This window comes from Nesoenas mayeri (assembly GCF_963082525.1).
Source record: "Nesoenas mayeri genome assembly, chromosome: 2".
Lineage (NCBI taxonomy): Eukaryota > Metazoa > Chordata > Aves > Columbiformes > Columbidae > Nesoenas > Nesoenas mayeri.
Window position 1 is genome coordinate 148,938,469 of NC_137543.1, and position 18,929 is coordinate 148,957,397.

Sequence of the window (18,929 nt, forward strand, 5' to 3'; positions counted from 1 at the left end):
GATAACACTTCTTTCTGAAAGTCAAAAGACTGCCACATGCCTTTTTACACAGCAGTATATCATTAAAAAAATGCACAACTAGAAGATGAACAAATACAAAACAATGGCAAATAACAACTATACAGCACTACATTTCCACCCAGCAATCTCTAAGGACTTCACAAACACTAATAAGTGCATCCTCAGATATTTTCAAACTAGAGAAATAATATTCTCTCTAAGAAAACTGAGGCACAAAGATGATGATTGACTTGCCCATGATCAAGCAGCATGACGTTAGCACTGTAAACAGCCACAGTACCCTAGCACCAAATCCTGTGTACTCCTTTAAAGCTATGAGTGGAAAGAAAGGTTTGTACACATGACAGAAGGACTTTGGTCTTTATTTCATCTACTTTTAAGAAGCTCCTACCCTTTCTGCATGAGTATTAAAGTTTGATATTGATGAATGGCAAAACCTTAACTGACTTCACTCTGAGTTAATGTTGTTTCAGCTACAATACTGGCCTTTCTTCCGAGAATTTCTAGGGAACTGTAGAAATGTAGAGTCAGCTTCTCAGCTGATATAAATCACTGGTGTTCCACTAACTTCAGTAGAATGATCTTTGGACAAATTAAGAACATGGCCCATGAAAAACAGTTTCCTTTCTTTACATATTTAAATCAAATTATCTGTTATCTTTCAGAGGAGAAAGAGCTGAAGCTGGGATGTGGCAAGGAAGGATATATTTTCCTTTCTATGCTGAGCATATGGGGACGTGCAGAAGTTACCCAGTGATCAGATGTTTATTTTCAGATCACTCAGAGTTTGATTTCAGAGCATCAGCTGAACTGTGTTTACACCTATGAACATGTTTTTACTTTGTAATATTGGGGGTTGGGGGGGGAAGGAATAACTAAGAAAAGGAATAAACTACCTTGCACATCATATGGAATATCACTGGGTGAGAGGGTGCACATGGACAATTTCCATGGAGTAAGCGAGGTACTTGAAGGTCACACCACAGTAATTTATCTAGCTGCCTAGTGAGGCAAGTTAAAAAAAAACTCCCTGGAAAGAGCAAGTTACAGTGGGCAGAGAAACTGCTTATCTTAGACACTTTGCCTAAGCCTTTGTTCAAAGAGTAAAAGCTAGGAGAAAATGGATGTGTCAGAAAGGCCCCTAGTATGCACATATATCTATATATATGTCTGTATTTCCATTTGCAACTTGCACTCTAATTAATTTTGCTAAGAAATTTAGTGAATACAGCATCCAAAAGCCTCTACTAGCATTTGTGGCTAGTTATGTAACACAGAAGTAGATCTATACGTTGCTTTTACAGCCACTTTAGTTATATCAGTTTAGAAATCGTTACAGATAAAACCGTACAGTCCCTGCTACAAACTGCTGACACTAGCAACATTTATTTCTGCAAAAGTAGTGACATAAGACATCTTTATACCAGAACACATGTATCCCCCAGTGTGTGCTGAATTGTTTTAACTATACACAAACAAAACCTTAATTGAAATCATTAAACTGGTACAAAAAACAGTGTATGAAGACTAGGCTTTAGAAGACAAACGTTTAAGTCTCAAGGAGTACATAGGTATGGTTAATTAAAAAGTGTAAAAATGTGCAAAGTAAAAATGGAATAGCCAGTAGAAGGAGCTTAATTGCCTGGGAAATGTGAGATTGGCTCTTGGTAGTGAGTTTTAAGTTTAGTTTGGGGGAGAGCTATTTGTGTGGAAAAGGCTGAAGAGCACTGCTTTCTTGAATAATGGCATGGTATGATGGGAAGAATGAGAAGCAATTTGGGCACTATTAGCTACACTGTTCAACAGTAATAAGGAACTTGAAAATGATGTCAGAGAAATGAGATAAAGAAGGCTATTATGCTGTTTGAAGGCCATCATCTAGCATAGCTGTGGAGGATAAATGAAAATGGAAACCAGTAAGGAACTTAATATGATATGCGTATGGTATTTTGTGTTCAAGCTATTAGCAGGTGCGACACTATTGGTATCAGTGGAGCTGTCTTCACTTGCTTTGCAGCTCACTGTAGTCATGTATCTATTTTATATACCTACATAGATAGTATACGTGCTGTTGAAGCACAACAGAAAACTTTTGAAATGCATGAGAATTAACGTTAGATTATATAGTTTAAAATGTGTACCTGCTTTAACTGCTTGCCATCTGAAATTCAAGGAGATGAACCTAAATTGTCTGCTGTAAATGCATATAAAGAAGTTTGGGATTTAAGCCCAGATATGAATATACAAATAGATAAAATTTATAGAATTGTGACACAAAGTCTCAGGGGTTTTGTGGGAATGTCAAAAACCACTCAGCAATCAGAACATATGCTTGCCGTGTTAATACATCTTATGCCTCTGTCTCTAAAACAGATTATGGATATGGCTATGAAACAGAAAAGAGGAGCTCTTACTTAAGAGCTACCTTTGCATATTTTTCCAGACTTAACTAAAGCTACTCAAATGTAGCGACAGCCTAGGATTTCCTCTAAGAAGGGTTTTTAGCATGAGGGATGTAAGCCTCCCATTTTGTATCTGGCAAAGTGGAGTGATCGCTATGGAAATAGGCAGCGTATTCTACGTCTCTGCATGGTGATCAAGCTAAAGCTTTTCTATACTGCTGATCTGCTTCCCTTGTTACAGATGAATACATCAGAGGAAAGTCGGTAGAAGTTGTCTGGCTTAATGACAGATTGGCAAAAGATCCTACAACAAGGCGAACTTTGATTCTTGCCCACGCACTTAGCAACTTGTCCAAACCTTCACTATTATGAGCTAAGATTGTGGACAAGAAATGATGACTTATTTATGGTGATTTATGAATTGAGGGGATAAAAAAGAGCGGAGATGAATTTTCTACTGTATTGTAAATTACTCTGCAAGCATCTGAAATCCATTGTTATAAAAAGTAACTATTAATTTCTGTGTTGCCATGAATGTATCTCCTACCTATTAGCCCTGCGCGAGTGAGTCTGTTGTTTTAATTGACTTCAGTGTGACTGTTTATGTGAATAAGATGAGCAAAACTTTGGCTGTGAGGGAGCATTTCTCAAAGCTTGAGACAGAATAATCACATGGGTGTGAACAGACGTCTATTTTTCTCTAGGTTACGAACTTCCAATTTAAGAAGAAGTTCTAACTATCTTCTTTTCTGACATGAAAAGCAGCAGAGCATGGGAGCATGGGCATGGCCACAGCACAGGGCTGAATGGGGAGGACAGTGTGTGTTCCCCCACAGTGGGGCTCCAGCCCCATTCCCACCCCACAGCTCTGACGGGCTGTGTCTTCCCATGGGGGCACAGAGCAGCCTGCAGCACAAATGTGCAGCGGAGCCCAAGCTGCTGGGAGGGTGAGGAAGGGATTAAACCTGGCTCTTGTTCAGTGTGAGGCTCAGCCCATCTGTATTTAGGGGAGACCACTGCAGCTCTGCACCAGTGTGGAAGGCAGCAGACAACAGTCCAGATTCTCCTGTGCAACAGCTGGTTATTGTGCTTCTGGGATGTGCATAGTTTCTTCTGGAAGAAATCACCACGTCAAATGGGTGTCTCTTCCACATACAGAGATATTTTCTCAATGGTCCTTTTGAGCCATTTAAATTCTTCATTTTATAGCATTACGTAAAATACTTGTAATGCTATTAACATGCAAGATGAGTCTAAATATGCACAATCCTTTTCTGTTTAAATTTATTATTAAAGAGCTCACACAGTCCACAACGAGCTTTGTGGATCACAGAGTTTCATAGTACCTTATCTGTGAGAAAAAATTAGAAATTTGATTTTCTGAGGTTACGTTTTTAAAAACCATCAATACTACCCATGAAAATCAATTTCCTCCATGGAAGTTTAGGACTTGGGAAGGGGGTTATTCTCACATTTTTGTGAATTCCTACAGAAAAGCAAATGACCTATGCTCCTAAAAAGTTGGCAGGTGACTTATTAAACGTCTCTCAAATATTTTTCAGGAAGTTCATTAAAACTCTATTTGGAAATGGCCAGGTGCTTGCTTCCCACAGTGAGGAGGGAAATCTGTCACCATGTTTAAAGAATAGTTTGGTTACTTGGGATAAAGAAATAATCATTATACCAAGCTGTGTGGTTTTGTGATGGAAAACTGTGGCTTGGTGAGAAAAGTGCCAAGGTCAATGCAATGAAAGACCCACAGTGAACTCGGACCTGATTTCAGAAGTCAGTGGTGGATGGCAGCCAGGAGAACAAAGTGTTTTCTGTGGTTCACTTGAAAACACTTTTTAAGATTCTGGATAAAAATAACTCTTCAGCTTGAGAGAGTTTTTAGCTTGAAAAACTATCATTAGAAAAGATTTTTAGATGTTTTATGAGGATCGCTAAGGCTGACAAAATTACCTTGTCTGACACTGGATCCTGACCTAAATACTACAGTCAAGTGAACTAACAGGAAAATGGTAGGGCTAAGCCTTTTTCATTCTTTATTCTGCCAAACCACTGCCTCTTGCAATCAGGATTGATTACAAACACCCAATTAAGAGGCATTTGGAACATGATCTGAACACTAATCCTGTCTCTTTTTCTTTTTATACCTAATTATCAGCCTTAAGATGGGTATTAGCGCTTTAATTAGCAGATTTGCTTTAGGAACTTCTACATAAACTAAGAAATCTATACTATACGCATAAATGTGTGTATGTATGCAGTCTTAAAGAGGTGTGTGTATGGTGGCTATATGGTGTATATCCACCATATGGATATATGCCTATATCCAACTAGTTCTATGTGATACATAAATCTAGACATATATATGTGAGTGCACGTATATCCTGTTTTCAGATATAATTTCATTATTTGGAAATATTGTAAAATAAAATAATTGAATTTGGTTTTATATCAGCTGTATAAAAATCTATGTCATAATTATCAAATTATGATTCAATGTTATAGCTTGCAATAAGCTATAATTAAGAAACTAATTTTCAGCAACACGTAGTTTTTTTTTTTAATTACATTAGCAAAGGAGAAGAGAGACGAGAGCAGGATGGGGTTGACTGAAAACGTATTGAGTGTTTCATGGGACTAATGCCAACAACTCTGGGTTTCAATTTAGAAAGGACTCAGCCCTCTGTTTTGTATTTGTCCATCTCTGTCCACAGAAAAGATGAAGGATTAGGCTTATGGGAATCCATATTTGACCCTCAATTTTATTTCCTGTCTTAATTATGTGGATTAATAGAAACACCTGCATATTATTGTTATTACTACAATTTTAATGTGCTACTTTATAGAAACCCAAGTCAAAACTCTGCTGTGCCAGTGAATATAGCCATACACATAGACCGAAAAACCAGGCTCTGTATCCAACATCTCAGCCCCAAATGCAGGCAAGCAGAGACTCTCTAGCTATGACCAGGCAGTTTGGTCATACTTCCCCTAATACCTTTTCCTGAGAAAACTCAAACCCAAACCACTACTCTAAAAGAAAGAATTGTTAAACAGTTTGACAATAGAGACTTACACAAGAGTAAACTGCTTGTATAAACGACAAAAGAGTGGGTTTATTACACTGTGCAATCAGAAAAGCCATATAATTTCCAACCTCTTTCAACCCTTATTTAGTCTCTGAAGCACAACAAAATAACAGCATTATCTTTAGATACCTGCATCTGATACTCATGTACGAATACAAGCTGAATCCTGTAGCAAAGAGCACACGCTTCTACATACTTAGATGATCTAGAACCTTTAAGTTAAGAAGTATTATTTTTGTGTGTCTCTGTGAGGTAACATGCTCCATGACTACTGCAACAAGTGTTTTTCGCTTCCCTGGCCCTGCGCAGGCCTTGGGCTGTGCCTCTCCTTGGCACGGTTTGCTGGTGCCTTCCAGAGGGCACCAAAAAGCACAGGTGGCCAGCAGGCCTGTCTGTAGTCTGGCAATGCAACCCCTGAGACAGCCTTTCATGTGCTTTACATAAAGTAGAGAATGCCTTTAAAGTGCACCCAGAAACATGTGATATCACTTGTCCCCAAAATCCACAGCAACAACTCATCCAAAACTATGCCAAATATATTTGTTTCTTGTTTTGGGGACAGAATAAAGGAAGGTCCCCCTCAACCCTTTGGTACTCCCAAATAATGTCTCAGTAACCCCAAACAGCTTCTGAGAGACAGATTTTTGAGGGAGACAAGGGGGTGGAGATGCTGCCCCTTGGGCTCAGGTGTGGCCTTCCCAGGGGGTGGGTGCTGGGCCCCACGTCCTGCTCATGGCTGCCTGGAGCCTGGCTTCGACAGAGACATTTGAGCCTCTGCCAGCCTCCTGTGGTGAAGCACATCATGGGGTGGCTCCAGGTGTGTGGGCTGGGTGATTTAGTTAATTCAAATCAGAGCAAACATGGGAGCACAAGTGCTCCTCCAGTTGCCCTCATCAGGTGAAGAGAAGACGTTCCCACCAGGCTTGGATACCTCATCGTGAGGCAAATCGCTAACAGCGCCATACTGATGCTCAGAGAAGTGGGGCCAGACCACTAAAACCATATTTCTGTTTGAAAGTTCAGAGGTCTTGGCTCCTTCAGACTTCTCTGCTCAATCACAGGCAAATACGGTCCCTGAAGGACTGAAGGAGTCTGCTCCTTCGCTAGCTCTGCTGCCTACCTCCTGCTGCCAGCTGCAGTCAGCTCCCTGTCTGCCATGCTCAACGGTGGCAGAGGGAATTTGGAAGCTTTGACTAACAACTGCCATCAGAGTGAGTGATATAGTCATAAACCAGTTCTACAAGGCCTGTGCTGCACCCTTCCTCACAGCCTTAAAGAGTTGCAGGAGACAGCTCAGTGGAAATGAAGGGCATAATTCCCATTGCTTTTAATGATAATGGGGCTGCATTAGGGTTAGACCCTCCATTACACCTGAGATATCCGTTAGTGGGAGCAGTTCAGGGCTGGTGAGCCCTCTGGGCAGTCAGAAAGCAGCTGTCATGTGCAGCCACTGACAGGACCCTTCTGACAGGCAAGGCTTGATGGGCAGCCCAGAGATGTCCTTCACAGAAGCTGATGTGCACCACTGCATTGCCACACTGGCTCAGCACCATCCGGGGCTCCGCTGCCTCCCATCGGCTCAACCCAAAGGACTCAAACAGCCTCTGCATGAGACAAACCCGAGACACAAAGTCTGCACAAAGCAGACTTTGCTGCATGGAAGAACAGGAATCAGGATTTAGACAAAAGCAAACGAAAGCTTAAACTTTGCAGAAACTGAAGAAAGCCTGAGCCGTGGCTTGCCTTGCTCCTGTTTATTTCACCAGCCTCAGTTTGTTATGCCTAGAGATTTATAGCATAAATCCATTGACATTATTTAGAAATAAAATGGATGGGTGGATGAATTTCTAACTTCATTAAGGTCTGCAGGAGTTCCGTGGAACTATAGTTTCACTCTGTATGCCTGGATAGCTATGCTTTCTTCCATACTCAAGGATCTGGAGGAGCTGTTTTCTTCTATATAAACAAACATAGGTATTTTGTGCTCTGTACTCTATAACTGACTGCAATTTCTATACAGCACTAATCTCATCAGTGTAACTAATCCCTGGTAAATGCAATATAAAGAATAATTATATATGACATCTCTCCTTCTACAAATTGAATGTTTCCAAAATGGGCTTTTTTCCATCCCAAGTGATTTGACCGCAATGTGTATACATTCTATAATTGTCAAGCAAGTATGATATTTACTTTCTATATCTATAAATGACGGCCAATAAAACAATTGTCCTGTGTGGTATATCTATGAAAACCTTGTAAAACAATACAGTCAAGTCTGGCGACAAAGTCAATAATTTGTCAGTAAGGAAACCACTATTGGGCTTTCTCTATCCAACCCTCCACCTTTCTTAAGCCCTTTTCTTCTGAAGCTTCACATTTATTTTCTTAATGTTTTTAACCTAGTGTCTGTGAAATTTTTATTGCTCCCTAGATAATGACATCTGATCTGAATGTAACCACACACCTCTTTGCTCAGCAACATTTGTCACAAACCATTATAAATTATCATGCTGATAGTGTGCATTGCTGGGAAACCGGAAAAGTTCCATAAATTCAAGGTACTGTATCAGTGACATTCTTGTTTATTATATAAGTATAAAGTTTTACTATATTCAAGATGTCTACATTTACACAGTAGGATACTTCAGCAACACGAGACTTGTACAGCTTGCACTAAGTGCTGAAAAGCATTTACCACATGCAACAAACACTGGGGCATTTTAAGTAATGTGTAGCCATATGTTTTGTCTCTTCTATTCATTTTAACCATGTTCCTGACTCCAAAAATGCATGGCTGTTATCTGGGCTTGCTTGAGAAAAGGCAAAATGGCAAACAGAAATTACTTTTCCCTTAAAGTGCAACCATAATTCCTGTTTCTTGGCCTCCTGAAGAGGAGGCATAACACTCATTAAAGTTAAAAGTTAAAAAGAGACTGTGTGTTTTTTCATTATGTATGTCCGTGATAACAATCTGTGGTTGACATGATTGTATACTTCCAGTTGAGGCCCAGTATTTCCATTGTGCTGGTTCAGTAGTTTTGGCTAGAAGATTTTTTATTAGATGAATCTAGCTTGTGTGAACATATTTTTAATTATTTGCGTATCTTTATTCTTCAAAACTGTGAAAGCTGAGTCTTTTGGAATGCTTCCAGAGAAACAGGAATTTTTACCGTGTTTGCTTGAAATTTAAAACACCTCAAACAGTTCAGATTGTCAGAAAATCATACATATATTAATTTTATTAGGCGTCATTTGAGAAGTACTTACTCATTAAAGCATAGCATAATAAGTAGGTAAATCAAGGGCGTATTTTTAAAAGGAATTCCAAACACTAACATACAAAGAGACTAACTGGGAACAGCTTCAGTACAGCTAATACTCAGATTTGCTGGTTTTGATTCTCCTCAGAGAATCAACCTTTCACCAGTTTTACATTTCGATGCATCTAGCCCTCTATATAAAGTAATATTTTTTTTAAAGTTATGTAAAGTCTCTTGATTTTCTTGTTGGCACTACAGAACAAGAAGATAACCTTTCCAAAGTCACATAATTTCCCTCCCTGGGCTCAGGGGTCCTTGTTATTAAAGTTGTTTTCAATGCTCACTAAAGTCTAAGATGCAATGAACAGCATTATAAAGAGGATTTTGGGAGCTAGGCCAGCAAACTAATCTTCTCCTCCAGTCTACTGTAATTGTACGGGGTATTTTTTGTTCCCAGACATGAATTCCCCTATCTCTCATTTTCTATCTGCATTTCATATTTAAGTGTTTATTAATTTCCAGTGCTAAACCTTTCAATAAACTAGAGTGTAACCTAAATTGCACATTTCTAGATTGCAGACTGAGTTGCTAATAAACTAAGTATATTATGAAATCAAAATGTACTTAGCTGTGAAACCAAAAAATCTTGTGATATGTTTTATTGCATTAATCTCCTGCTGTACCCAATATTTGGTACAAGGAATGTGAATTTTGTAAGTAGACACTGAAATTTCAAACCACAGAGATTGTTGACAAATTCCTGTTGCTGAAATCATTTTCTGTTATTCTGGTCCTAAGTTTTTTGGCACAAATACAATCCCTCTCAAGTTAAAAAGAGCAGCTTTAAATGTAAGTGAAGTAGCAGATGAGTGATTTAGCACAGCCTAGAAAACTAGCATTTCAACATAGACCAAATAACAGTAAAGTCATCACCATTGCACACTGCAAAGACAATGCAAACAACCCTGTTTAGAGACTTCCTTCCACCCACTAACATCTCATTACTGCACTGGGCCCTCGTTCAGAGGAAGAAATAATGCAGAGGGGAGAGTGGACAACGAATATTGAGAAGGGAGCAATGGAGGGAGGGAGTCAATCCCTTCCCTGGACCCTGTTCAGCTCAGTTTAGCACTGTTTAGCACAACACTATGCCACAAAGATCGCTTGTTCTTTAAATAATTGTATGCTGTACACCACTCTACTGCTGTCAAAGACTGTGTTGGTTTTGCAGCATTGGAAAAACCTGTATTCCAGCAAGGAACAAAAAGGATTTGACAACGAAAGATATGAAATTTGACAATGAAAGACTTAATTTCCTAATCTCTATCTAAGAGACAAAGAGAGACAGACAAATATTTTAAGGCATCAGAAATGCCCCACAGAATGAAAGCAAAACCTGTACCAGGAAGACACAGGGAAGTGAATCATTGCCTGAGCATAACAAATTAAAAATTAAAGAATGGGAACTCAGCGTGTGAACATATGGTGTGAATATGAGCTGCAGCTCCAACACTACGGTAAAAACTCATTTTAACAAAGAGACAGTTTAGTTTTATGAGCACAGGGTTTTCCTGCGTTATAGCTCAACTATTGTACTGAAATGCTGATGTGTAAGAGATTACAGCAAACAACAAAAAAGCAACTAAGCACCACACTACATCATTAAAGAACTTAATTTTAAGCAAAATCAAGAATCATGATCTAAGAAATCAATTTATTAAATGACAGGAACAAAGAAGTGCATGGTCAAAATTAAGTGCTCAAGTACAGTTGCTCTCTTTCTCTAAGTCCAATATTCTAACACCACGACTGTTACAACCACTCCTGTTGATGCTGAGCATCATTTTACAGGACCAAATCCTGTAAAATCATGAATATTTCCATGAAATGCCAAACACCAATGGCTATTGAATTTAATCTCTTTCTGACATGCAGATAAATCCTTGACTGGTAGCATTAATGAACAATAACTCTCTCTTGCAGTTGTCAGAAGGGGATGAAAAAACCATGATACTCAAGAAATTTTAAAAGAATGAATCACTAAAATATTTTCTTCGTGAAACAAGTAGGCTGAATTTAGAGAGCATGTTGAAGAAGGGGATGATCTGACCATGTGTTGTCTTGTGCAAGCTCTGTGCTTTACAGATTTGGAGAAAAGTGGGGAACAGCTTCTGTGAGACTCTGACTCCTCACTCTTGGAAATAGATGGTTGAAGGGCGTGCAAGCACAGGGAGCAACAGGAGCCTCGGCTGTCCCCCTCCTCCTCACAGGGCACTACAGTAGAGCAGGAGGAGGAGAAGGAAATGCTACTGGTTATAAATCAGCAGCAAAGGGAGAAAGGGGAAAATATGACTATCAGGCCTGCAGCCCACTGCACCTTAATGGATGAGAGTAAATGCCAGACTAACTCTGCATTAAGAAGATCTGGCAATTTATAAATTGCCTTTCTGCCATAGGCCGTTTGTAGCTGTGGGGAAACAAACCGAAAGGAAACTATTTTTAAAATCTCTTAGAGAGCAAGGAGGCCAACAAACACAGAACGGTGCCTCACCCTAATCACACTCCCAGAAAGCGCATCATCACCATCCTCCGCTGGCCTCTCCCATCAGGCAGCCCCAACTCAAACATACTTTATAAAGCTCAGAAAGTTGCAAAAATCTTTTTTGAATTCCGCCTCGAAGGATGCTCAACCGAGCACTTCCTGCACCTTGCCGCAGCAAACACCGCCCACAGGCCTTCGGTAGCGGCAGGAACCGGCGGCGAGCGCGGAGCCCAGCGCGGAGCCGAGCGCGGAGCCGGGCGCGGAGCCCAGCGCGGAGCCCAGCTCGGTGGCGGCAGCAGCGCGCCGGCAGGTGGCGCCGTGTCGCTCCGCAGCGCGGCCACACTTACTTGCAGTCGCGGTCCTCCAGGTCGAAGTGGGGGTTGAAGTTGATCATGATGCGCTGGTATGGCTCGGGGGCCTGAATCAGCCACTCGCACTTTTGGCTGGGGTGGTAGGACTGGGGATAGCCGGGAGAGGTGAGGTACCCGGGGTTTACAATTTTGATGGTGTCGCCGCACTTATCTGCAAGGGAAACAAACCGATTGGCTTTTTTCAGTTCCCCCCGGCAAGCTCCCAATTTCAGCCCGCAGCAGCAAAGCAGCCGACCGCCGTGGGAATGCTGGGGGCGGGGGGGGGGAAGGGGGCGGGTTGAAGCCTTCTTCAAACAAACTTTTGCTGCATCCTCATGCCTTTAACCCAACGGTGTCTCTGCTGCATTTTACTGAAGATGCCTGCCTCTCCATGCCCATTCTTAAGTCCAGCAGCTGAGGAGGCAGCAGGTAGCAGAGCATACCTCATTTCTAAACAGTATGCATTTAAAAAGCTCCCCCCCACACCCCGAACAAACAGTGCCTCTTACAGTGTTAAAACAAGAGCATTAATGTTGGCTCAGAAAGGTGTTAGAGATACAATTGTCTCCAAAAAGTGTAATCTTCTTAAGCATGAAGTTTTAAGGAAAGCTGGGAGAAGGGCTAAAAGGATGCCATTTGACCCCCTGCCCAGCTACGGGATAAGCCTGGTCTGTGTCACTGACCACTGGGATTGTCTTGGAGGATCCAAGCGCATTCACAGCAGACCCTCCCTTTATCAGACCATAAATCTAGGCAGGTTGAAACTATCTGTGCTCTTCAAACCCAGGCTAGCAGAGAACAAAGTGGTTTCAGTGAAGCAGAAACCATCCACTATTTATTCCTTCAAGGAAGTTTGTTCATGCTTGGAGACTGCATCAAAGTAATGGAGCAGAACAACATCCTTTCCTCTTCCCTCCATCCCTTCCTTCCTCCCCCAAGAACAACAAAGATTTATTTTGAAGGGCAAAATAGTTGCAAAAGTTTCAAAATCATCAAGTGTGATAATGAAATGTGGTATGTTGCATCTTGCTCAGCATTCTCAGGGTTGCATTTTAAGGTTCATAGGAAAAGTTTACAGGGATAAGAAATCCAACCTACATAGTAACTCACTTCACTGTCCAGTGCAGGTTTATCACTTTTTTACTACTATGGACTTCTTTCTATAGACCCTCATTGAGAAAAAAAAAAACAAAAAACAAAAAAACTTTCTTCACACACTGACTGTTTAATTTTGAATAATAAAATATGACAGTAATGTACAGACAGGAAGAATGCCCACACTAAAGAGCAAGACTATCTATCACTGTGTCCCAATAATGGTACACACAGGCTGCAGTGCTGTTTCTAATACATTCCCTGTGAAAGCAAAATGGCATTTCTCTCTCTCAGCACGAATTTATAAATGCATGGGATTTTATTGTAGGAAAAACAGGTCAAATGGAAATGAATGACGAAGCGCCCATCAAAAATGCATAAAGCTACACTCTTCATAGAAATTATTTGCCATAAATTAGGAGGAAAAGGGATGATATGTACTCAGCTATATGATCAGAGCCCAGATATTGCTAAGCATGTTGCGGGGAAAGACTATCTTTTATTTATTTCTGCTTTGCCTTTGCAAAACAGGCTGTTTCCCCTGACCAGAACAAAAGGCATTGCAGCTCAAAGCTCAAAAGCTGTCACTGGTGATCTTGCTAATCCGCTGTCTGGGGCTCTCAGGGAATCTTGCATTTTCCTCCCTGTGTAAGCACACTCGGAAAGTGATCCTGTCTCATTAAGCCCACTCCAGCCCTACAAACAACATGGCAGAGTCTGGCATCTGTTAAATGCCTGAAATAAAGCAGTGCTGCTTCTAGTCACTTGACAGAGTCACTTCAGGGGATGCTGAGGTGGACTCACTACCACCACTGCTCCTTAATCTGTGACTTCTGGGAAAGTGACAGTGTAATAAGATAATGCGGTCTGCTAGACTCCCTGGCTCTGTGCAATCTCTCTCACACTTGATTAAGAAGAGCAGTTTCTAATGACTTTGGACCATTAGTTCTAAATAAGGTTAATGAATTAATTTAGCAGACACTAGTACTACATGTAGGTGAAGGCAACATTAGTAAGTCTGCCAGGTTACAGAAGAGGTTAATGGCCTTGGTGACTCTGGCAGGGCCACCACATTGACTGCTCATGGTGGAGGCTTCTGCCCAGCAACCCACCCTATTCTCCTTCTTTCAATGGAGAGAAATGATCAACAAGAGCCCTGGGTGGCCTCTCCCACCCCTCAGAGGGTGCAGGCCTAGGAGAAGTCCTGATTTGCCTGGGATTTAGGGAGGTGGCTGCCCACATCCCTCACCTGGGCTAGGGGTGCACAAAGTGCACCTCTGGGAGCAACCCCAAGCTGGGCTTGGCACACACCTCTACCACCTTCACTCCTATGCCACAGCACTGGAGGAGGCAGCTCGTCCTGATTAAATTAAGCAGCCTCCTCAAAACATATTGGGAAAGAGATTAACTTCCATCATAAAACACACGATTTTATTACTCTCTCTTCCATAACACTCCACTTGCAGTCCCTTATTAAAACAATATACCAGCGTAAGTGGAGGGTGCTCTCTTCTTTTAATTACTTTGATTGAAAACCCAGTCAGGCAAAAGTAAATATTTGATAATTAGTTAATAATAATTGCTCAGGATTTGCCGGGAAACGCAAACTCACACGAGCTGTTTTATATGTGAGAGCTAAACGTCAAGCGGTCCCACAATTAGACCGTCTTTAAAAACGCATCATGCAGTGAAATATTCCCGGTGCTCTGGCATTGTTCGGGGAAGGAGGAGCACGCTGCTTTTAATTAGTTGCGTTTTCAAGGGCTGCCTGATAGTACGCTAGCTACATCAGTCATTTGTTACGGGATTTCTCTCTTGGAAGGGAGTCTTGAGCATTACCAGAGAAGCTCAGCTTCTCTCTTGGCACTGTGCAAGTTGCACGTAAACTGCAGACTTGGGAAAAGGGTAGTCTAGTGAGAGACCTCTCCGTCTGAGGACTACCTGCAGGTACACACACCGCTAGTAAAAGGCACGATGATCTGAAATCTTATGCTTTGGAAAAATAAAAGGGGGAGAGGGAGCCTTCCCTTCAAAGTGTTCATTATCTTTCAGATATCGAAAGCGAGACTTATTTAATTGCCTATGGGAGGAAACATTATTAAGATAATTGGCTGTCCCGATCTAGTGAGAACGAGCAGCCTACTTTACACAACAACCCAAAAGAGCGGAAAATAACGTCGGAGGGCCGTGCCACAGCGGACGGTCTCCGGGCGCGGACCGCGCCGCCTCCCTCCTCCGGCACAAAGTTCCCTTCAGCCGGGCTGAGGTCGGTAGTGGCCCCACCGCCCGCCCGCCTCCCGCCCCGGCAGCCCCAGAGCCCAACTCCGCAGCGCCTGCCCGGGCTGAGACCCGACGTCCCCCGTGACACTTACCGCTTCGCAGAGCTCTGGCGAGGGTGAAGGTGAGGGCTGCACAGTGCAGGAGAAGTCCCCAATCCATTTTCCCTTCCGAGAGCAGGGAAAGGAGGAAAAAACAAAAACAAAAACAGCAGCCCTCTGCGTACAACTCTTCGTAGGTCTTAAATCCGAGAGCCGGAGTCAGGAGCAGAAAGAGCGGTCCGCAAGGGCAGTCCCGGGGGCAGAGGGAGGCTGGCTTCTTTCTGTGTCTCAACTCGCCCGCATCCTGTCATTTAGCTCCGGCTCCCTCTCCCTTTCCCCACACTTGTTCCTTCTCCAGGCGTTACTGCCCCTGCCATTCCCAGCGAGACTACAAAGCCAAATGAAAACGAGGGAAAAACAAACAAAAAAAAAGACAACAAACACACAAACAAGACAAGACAAAAATCCTCGCGGCTGCTGGCACCTTGGGAGCGCTCTGCCGGGGCGGGCTCCGGGAGACGAGGCGGGAGTGCTCTGCGGAGAGAAGGAAGGGAAAGCAGCCGTAAGCGGGGATCAGCCGGGAGCTGGAGTTTGGCAAACTGCGTCCCCCTCGCCTGCCCCGCTCTCCGGCGGCCGCGGCTCCCGCGGGACCGGCAGTGCCCGGCGGTGCCCAGCCGGAGCGGCGATGCCCGGCGGTTCTGCCCGGCCGGGGCGGCGGTGCCCGGCGTCCTGCACTCACCTGCCCCGGTGGGAGGCGAGCGAGCGCGCTACCGCCGCAGGGACTCCCGGCCGGTTGGGGAAGGGAGAAGCGCCCGGGCGGCTCCTGCTCGCAGCCTGAGGAAGAGGAGCGCAACTCAGCGGCAATAAGAGAGGCCGAGGAGCCGCCGTCTCCCAAGCCTCAGACCCCTCCCCCTCCCCGCCCTCCTCCTCCTCCTCCTTCTCAGCCCCCCAAGACATCGGCAGCGCGGAAGAACCAACAAACAAACACGGCAAGCCCTAGCCCTGACACCCAGCCGGGGAGGGGGCTGGCTCGGGGGGACGCAGAGGAGGAAAGGGGGGACGGGAGGCGGCCTCCCCCGCCAGGGCAGGTAGAGCCGATCCAGGCGGAGGCACTCACCTGCGCACCGCCGTCCCCCCGGGCTCCTGCGCGGCCCCGTGCAGCCCTGCCCTGCCCTGCCGTGCCCTTCCCAGCCCGGCCACGCCGCCCCCACCGCCCCGGCCCCACAGGCAGACGCGCGCACACACACACCCTGCCCGCCTCCCGACCCGCTGCCTCCGCCATGCCCCGCGGGCACCCTGCCCCGTACCCTCCCGGGCCCCCCTCCTCTGCCGCCTTCCCTCCTCCCCTCCCTTTTTGTTTCGTGCTAGTGTGCAGCCAAGCACCCGGCCCCACGCGTGTCCCTCGGAGTCCCTGCTGTCCCCCAGTAGGACACCACCATACCCTGTGATTCTAGGGGATGTGCTGGTGTGGGCTGAGCAGTGAGGACCCCCCGTGAAGATATCCTCAAGTGGCAGGCTCACACAGACCCACTGCCCTTATCCCTTTTGCATTTCTGCATCTCCGGGGGCTTCCTGCACCCTGTCCCGACCGACCCTCTTCCCATGCTCCCTCTCACCCACCCTGGCTGTCATTCCCTCCTCTCCCAGCTCGCTGCTTTGTCCCCCAGGACTGTCCATCCCTCATGAAGCCTCTTGAGAGGCTGAGGAGTTGCTGGTGTCCCTCGTGCTGGCTCTGCTCCCCATAGAGTCTATGCAGCATGAAATCCCTATTGGGGAGTGTGTATCTCTTTCTGAGCAGTCACCCCACTCCCTGCTAGCACCAGGGGACAGGCACAAAGCAGGGACATAGTGGGCTCTGAATCCTGCTGCTTTGGCTGCACGGTCTGGTGCTCACCAGCTATGGGGCCTGTCCCTTCCGTGCCCCATTGCCCCGCTTCACAGGCTGTCCATGCGCCCAGGGAGTGGTTTCCTGGCTGAAGCCTACTGCTTCTTGTGAAGCACTTTGAGCTCCCCCTGTGTGGAGGCAATCCAGTTGCCGAGGTAGGGAAGAGCTCTAAGGCTGAAAGCTGAAACACTGTGTTAAATGGTCCCCAAAGATGGGTCAGCACAAAGAAAATGACCTGCGGCCAATGGTGGATGTCAGCCACTCTCATCTCCCAGAGCAGAGTTTGAAAACAATTTGTTACTGATGCACAGCCGAGGCAAGCTCTGTTAATGCTTCATCAGGAAAAAGGCCTGTTAGGGGACCTGCTCCACAAGGAGTCTTTCTGAAGGATGCAGAGGGAAAAGAGTTGGGCTTTGCTGGAGGCAGGGTCATCCCCCTAGTGCAGCCGTAGCAGTAAATCCCTGTCCACTCTGAGGATGTAACTATGTTTGAAATAGTTTTCAAAGATAGCTGTAAGTCTGCAGCCACACAGATTAGCTACAAATGTGTTACATCTGTGTTCAGAAATTATACACAGATTCAGCCTCCTCCATCTCTTTGTCTCCAGTCCCAAGTTTAAGCCTTCCACTCTCACTCTTCCTTACTGCCCTTTTGAAGCCCTGACTTTAAGGTCAGCTGAAGTCTGGAGATTAAGTTCGTAGGAAATCTGTCTGCTAGTTTCATGCTGCACAGTCTCTCATCACTACTTTCGGAGTTTTTGCCAGACATTCCCCTTCTCTTCTGTGATTGCAGTTCTGTAATATCATGCACTAAAGGGCGGTTTGATCCTGTTATACTCTCTGTACACTTAATTCTTTCCTTCCTCTGCCTCTGCCCCTACCCTTGCTCATGCCCGTGTCTGCAGGCAGGCTGGAAACCAGGCAGGCTGGAACTAGTCCGACTGAGTTATTGGGTTCAGTCTCATTTCTCTGTCTTTAGGTAGCCTCTGGATCATCATATGCAATACTTATTCATTTCCTTGATTGATTGGGATGTATATTTTATGGGTAGCACATTAAGCCCCCTTTATATTTTTCTTTTAGAGAAGTTCCCAGAACAAGGGGGAAGGGGAGAGTTAGCAGTGCTCTCTGATTATTAAAACTCTCATGCTGCTGGACAGTCCTTGAGATAAATTGGTTCCGTCCTGAAGCACATCATAGTCTGCAACTGACAGAGAGACAATATAGGTTTTAAAATGAAGTACATCTATTTTTGAAAACAGAAATCACCTGCTGATGGTGGATTGTGGAAGTGTATGCATACATGTTTGTTTTAAAAACAAAGTTTCAGAAGCCAAGATTAATTCTGTAAGTGAAAAGTAGTAAGCAGATACCCAGAGAGCATATATATAAAAATTACATTTAGCACATGATAATGATGGCTCTCCTGCTTTGGGATTAGCATTGTCCATCGGGTAATTTCTATGAATCTGCAGTGAGGAAATACTCATTTGCAGTTGTGTGCCATAAAAATGATCTAAACAAACCAACCAACTAGCTGTGGTGTTTTCTCCATTTGTTTTCCTATCAGATTAAGAAGTCAATTTCTGCAGATGCGGGCACAGTGTGTTAGTAGCTAGTGTATTTTAAATAAATTCCATTCTCTGAAGGAAAAATAAAACATTTAAATGCAGACAGAACATGTACACTAGTGAAGATGATCCAATGTGATAGATTGTAAGACTAATTATGAAGGTTGTTTTTATCATCTCAGCCTACCTTGTAACCACTAATCCATATACCCAGCTTTATTTCAGAATGCTCACATCTCAAGTATCGGTGTTTGCTCCTCTTGGACAGAGCTGTGCAGCAGGCTGCAAGGACAGTTGAACAGGAATGGCCTCTGTTGTGGCTGATGTGGCCCATGGAGGAGGACTTCTGCCCTTCTTCAGAACTCCATTGGCATTTTGGATTTCA

At 44.1% G+C, this 18,929-nt stretch overlaps 1 protein-coding gene across 3 annotated transcripts in view; it reads right to left on the bottom strand.

The window, feature by feature from the left end:
- The window catches only part of NRP1 (neuropilin 1), a gene marked incomplete at its 3' end in the record, with an annotated part of 111,187 nt that extends 95,272 nt beyond the window's left edge, over nucleotides 1-15,915 (bottom strand). For all 3 annotated transcript variants that reach the window (XM_080340207.1, XM_080340205.1, XM_080340206.1), the window contains exons 1-2: nucleotides 15,144-15,915; nucleotides 11,674-11,848 (exon numbers count right to left, since the gene is read on the bottom strand). In XM_080340207.1, coding sequence (XP_080196333.1) covers nucleotides 11,674-11,848; nucleotides 15,144-15,210 — 242 coding nt within the window. In that variant the 5' untranslated portion in view covers nucleotides 15,211-15,915. The remainder of the gene's footprint in view (nucleotides 1-11,673; nucleotides 11,849-15,143) is intronic.
- Nucleotides 15,916-18,929: the final 3,014 nt, after the last annotated feature.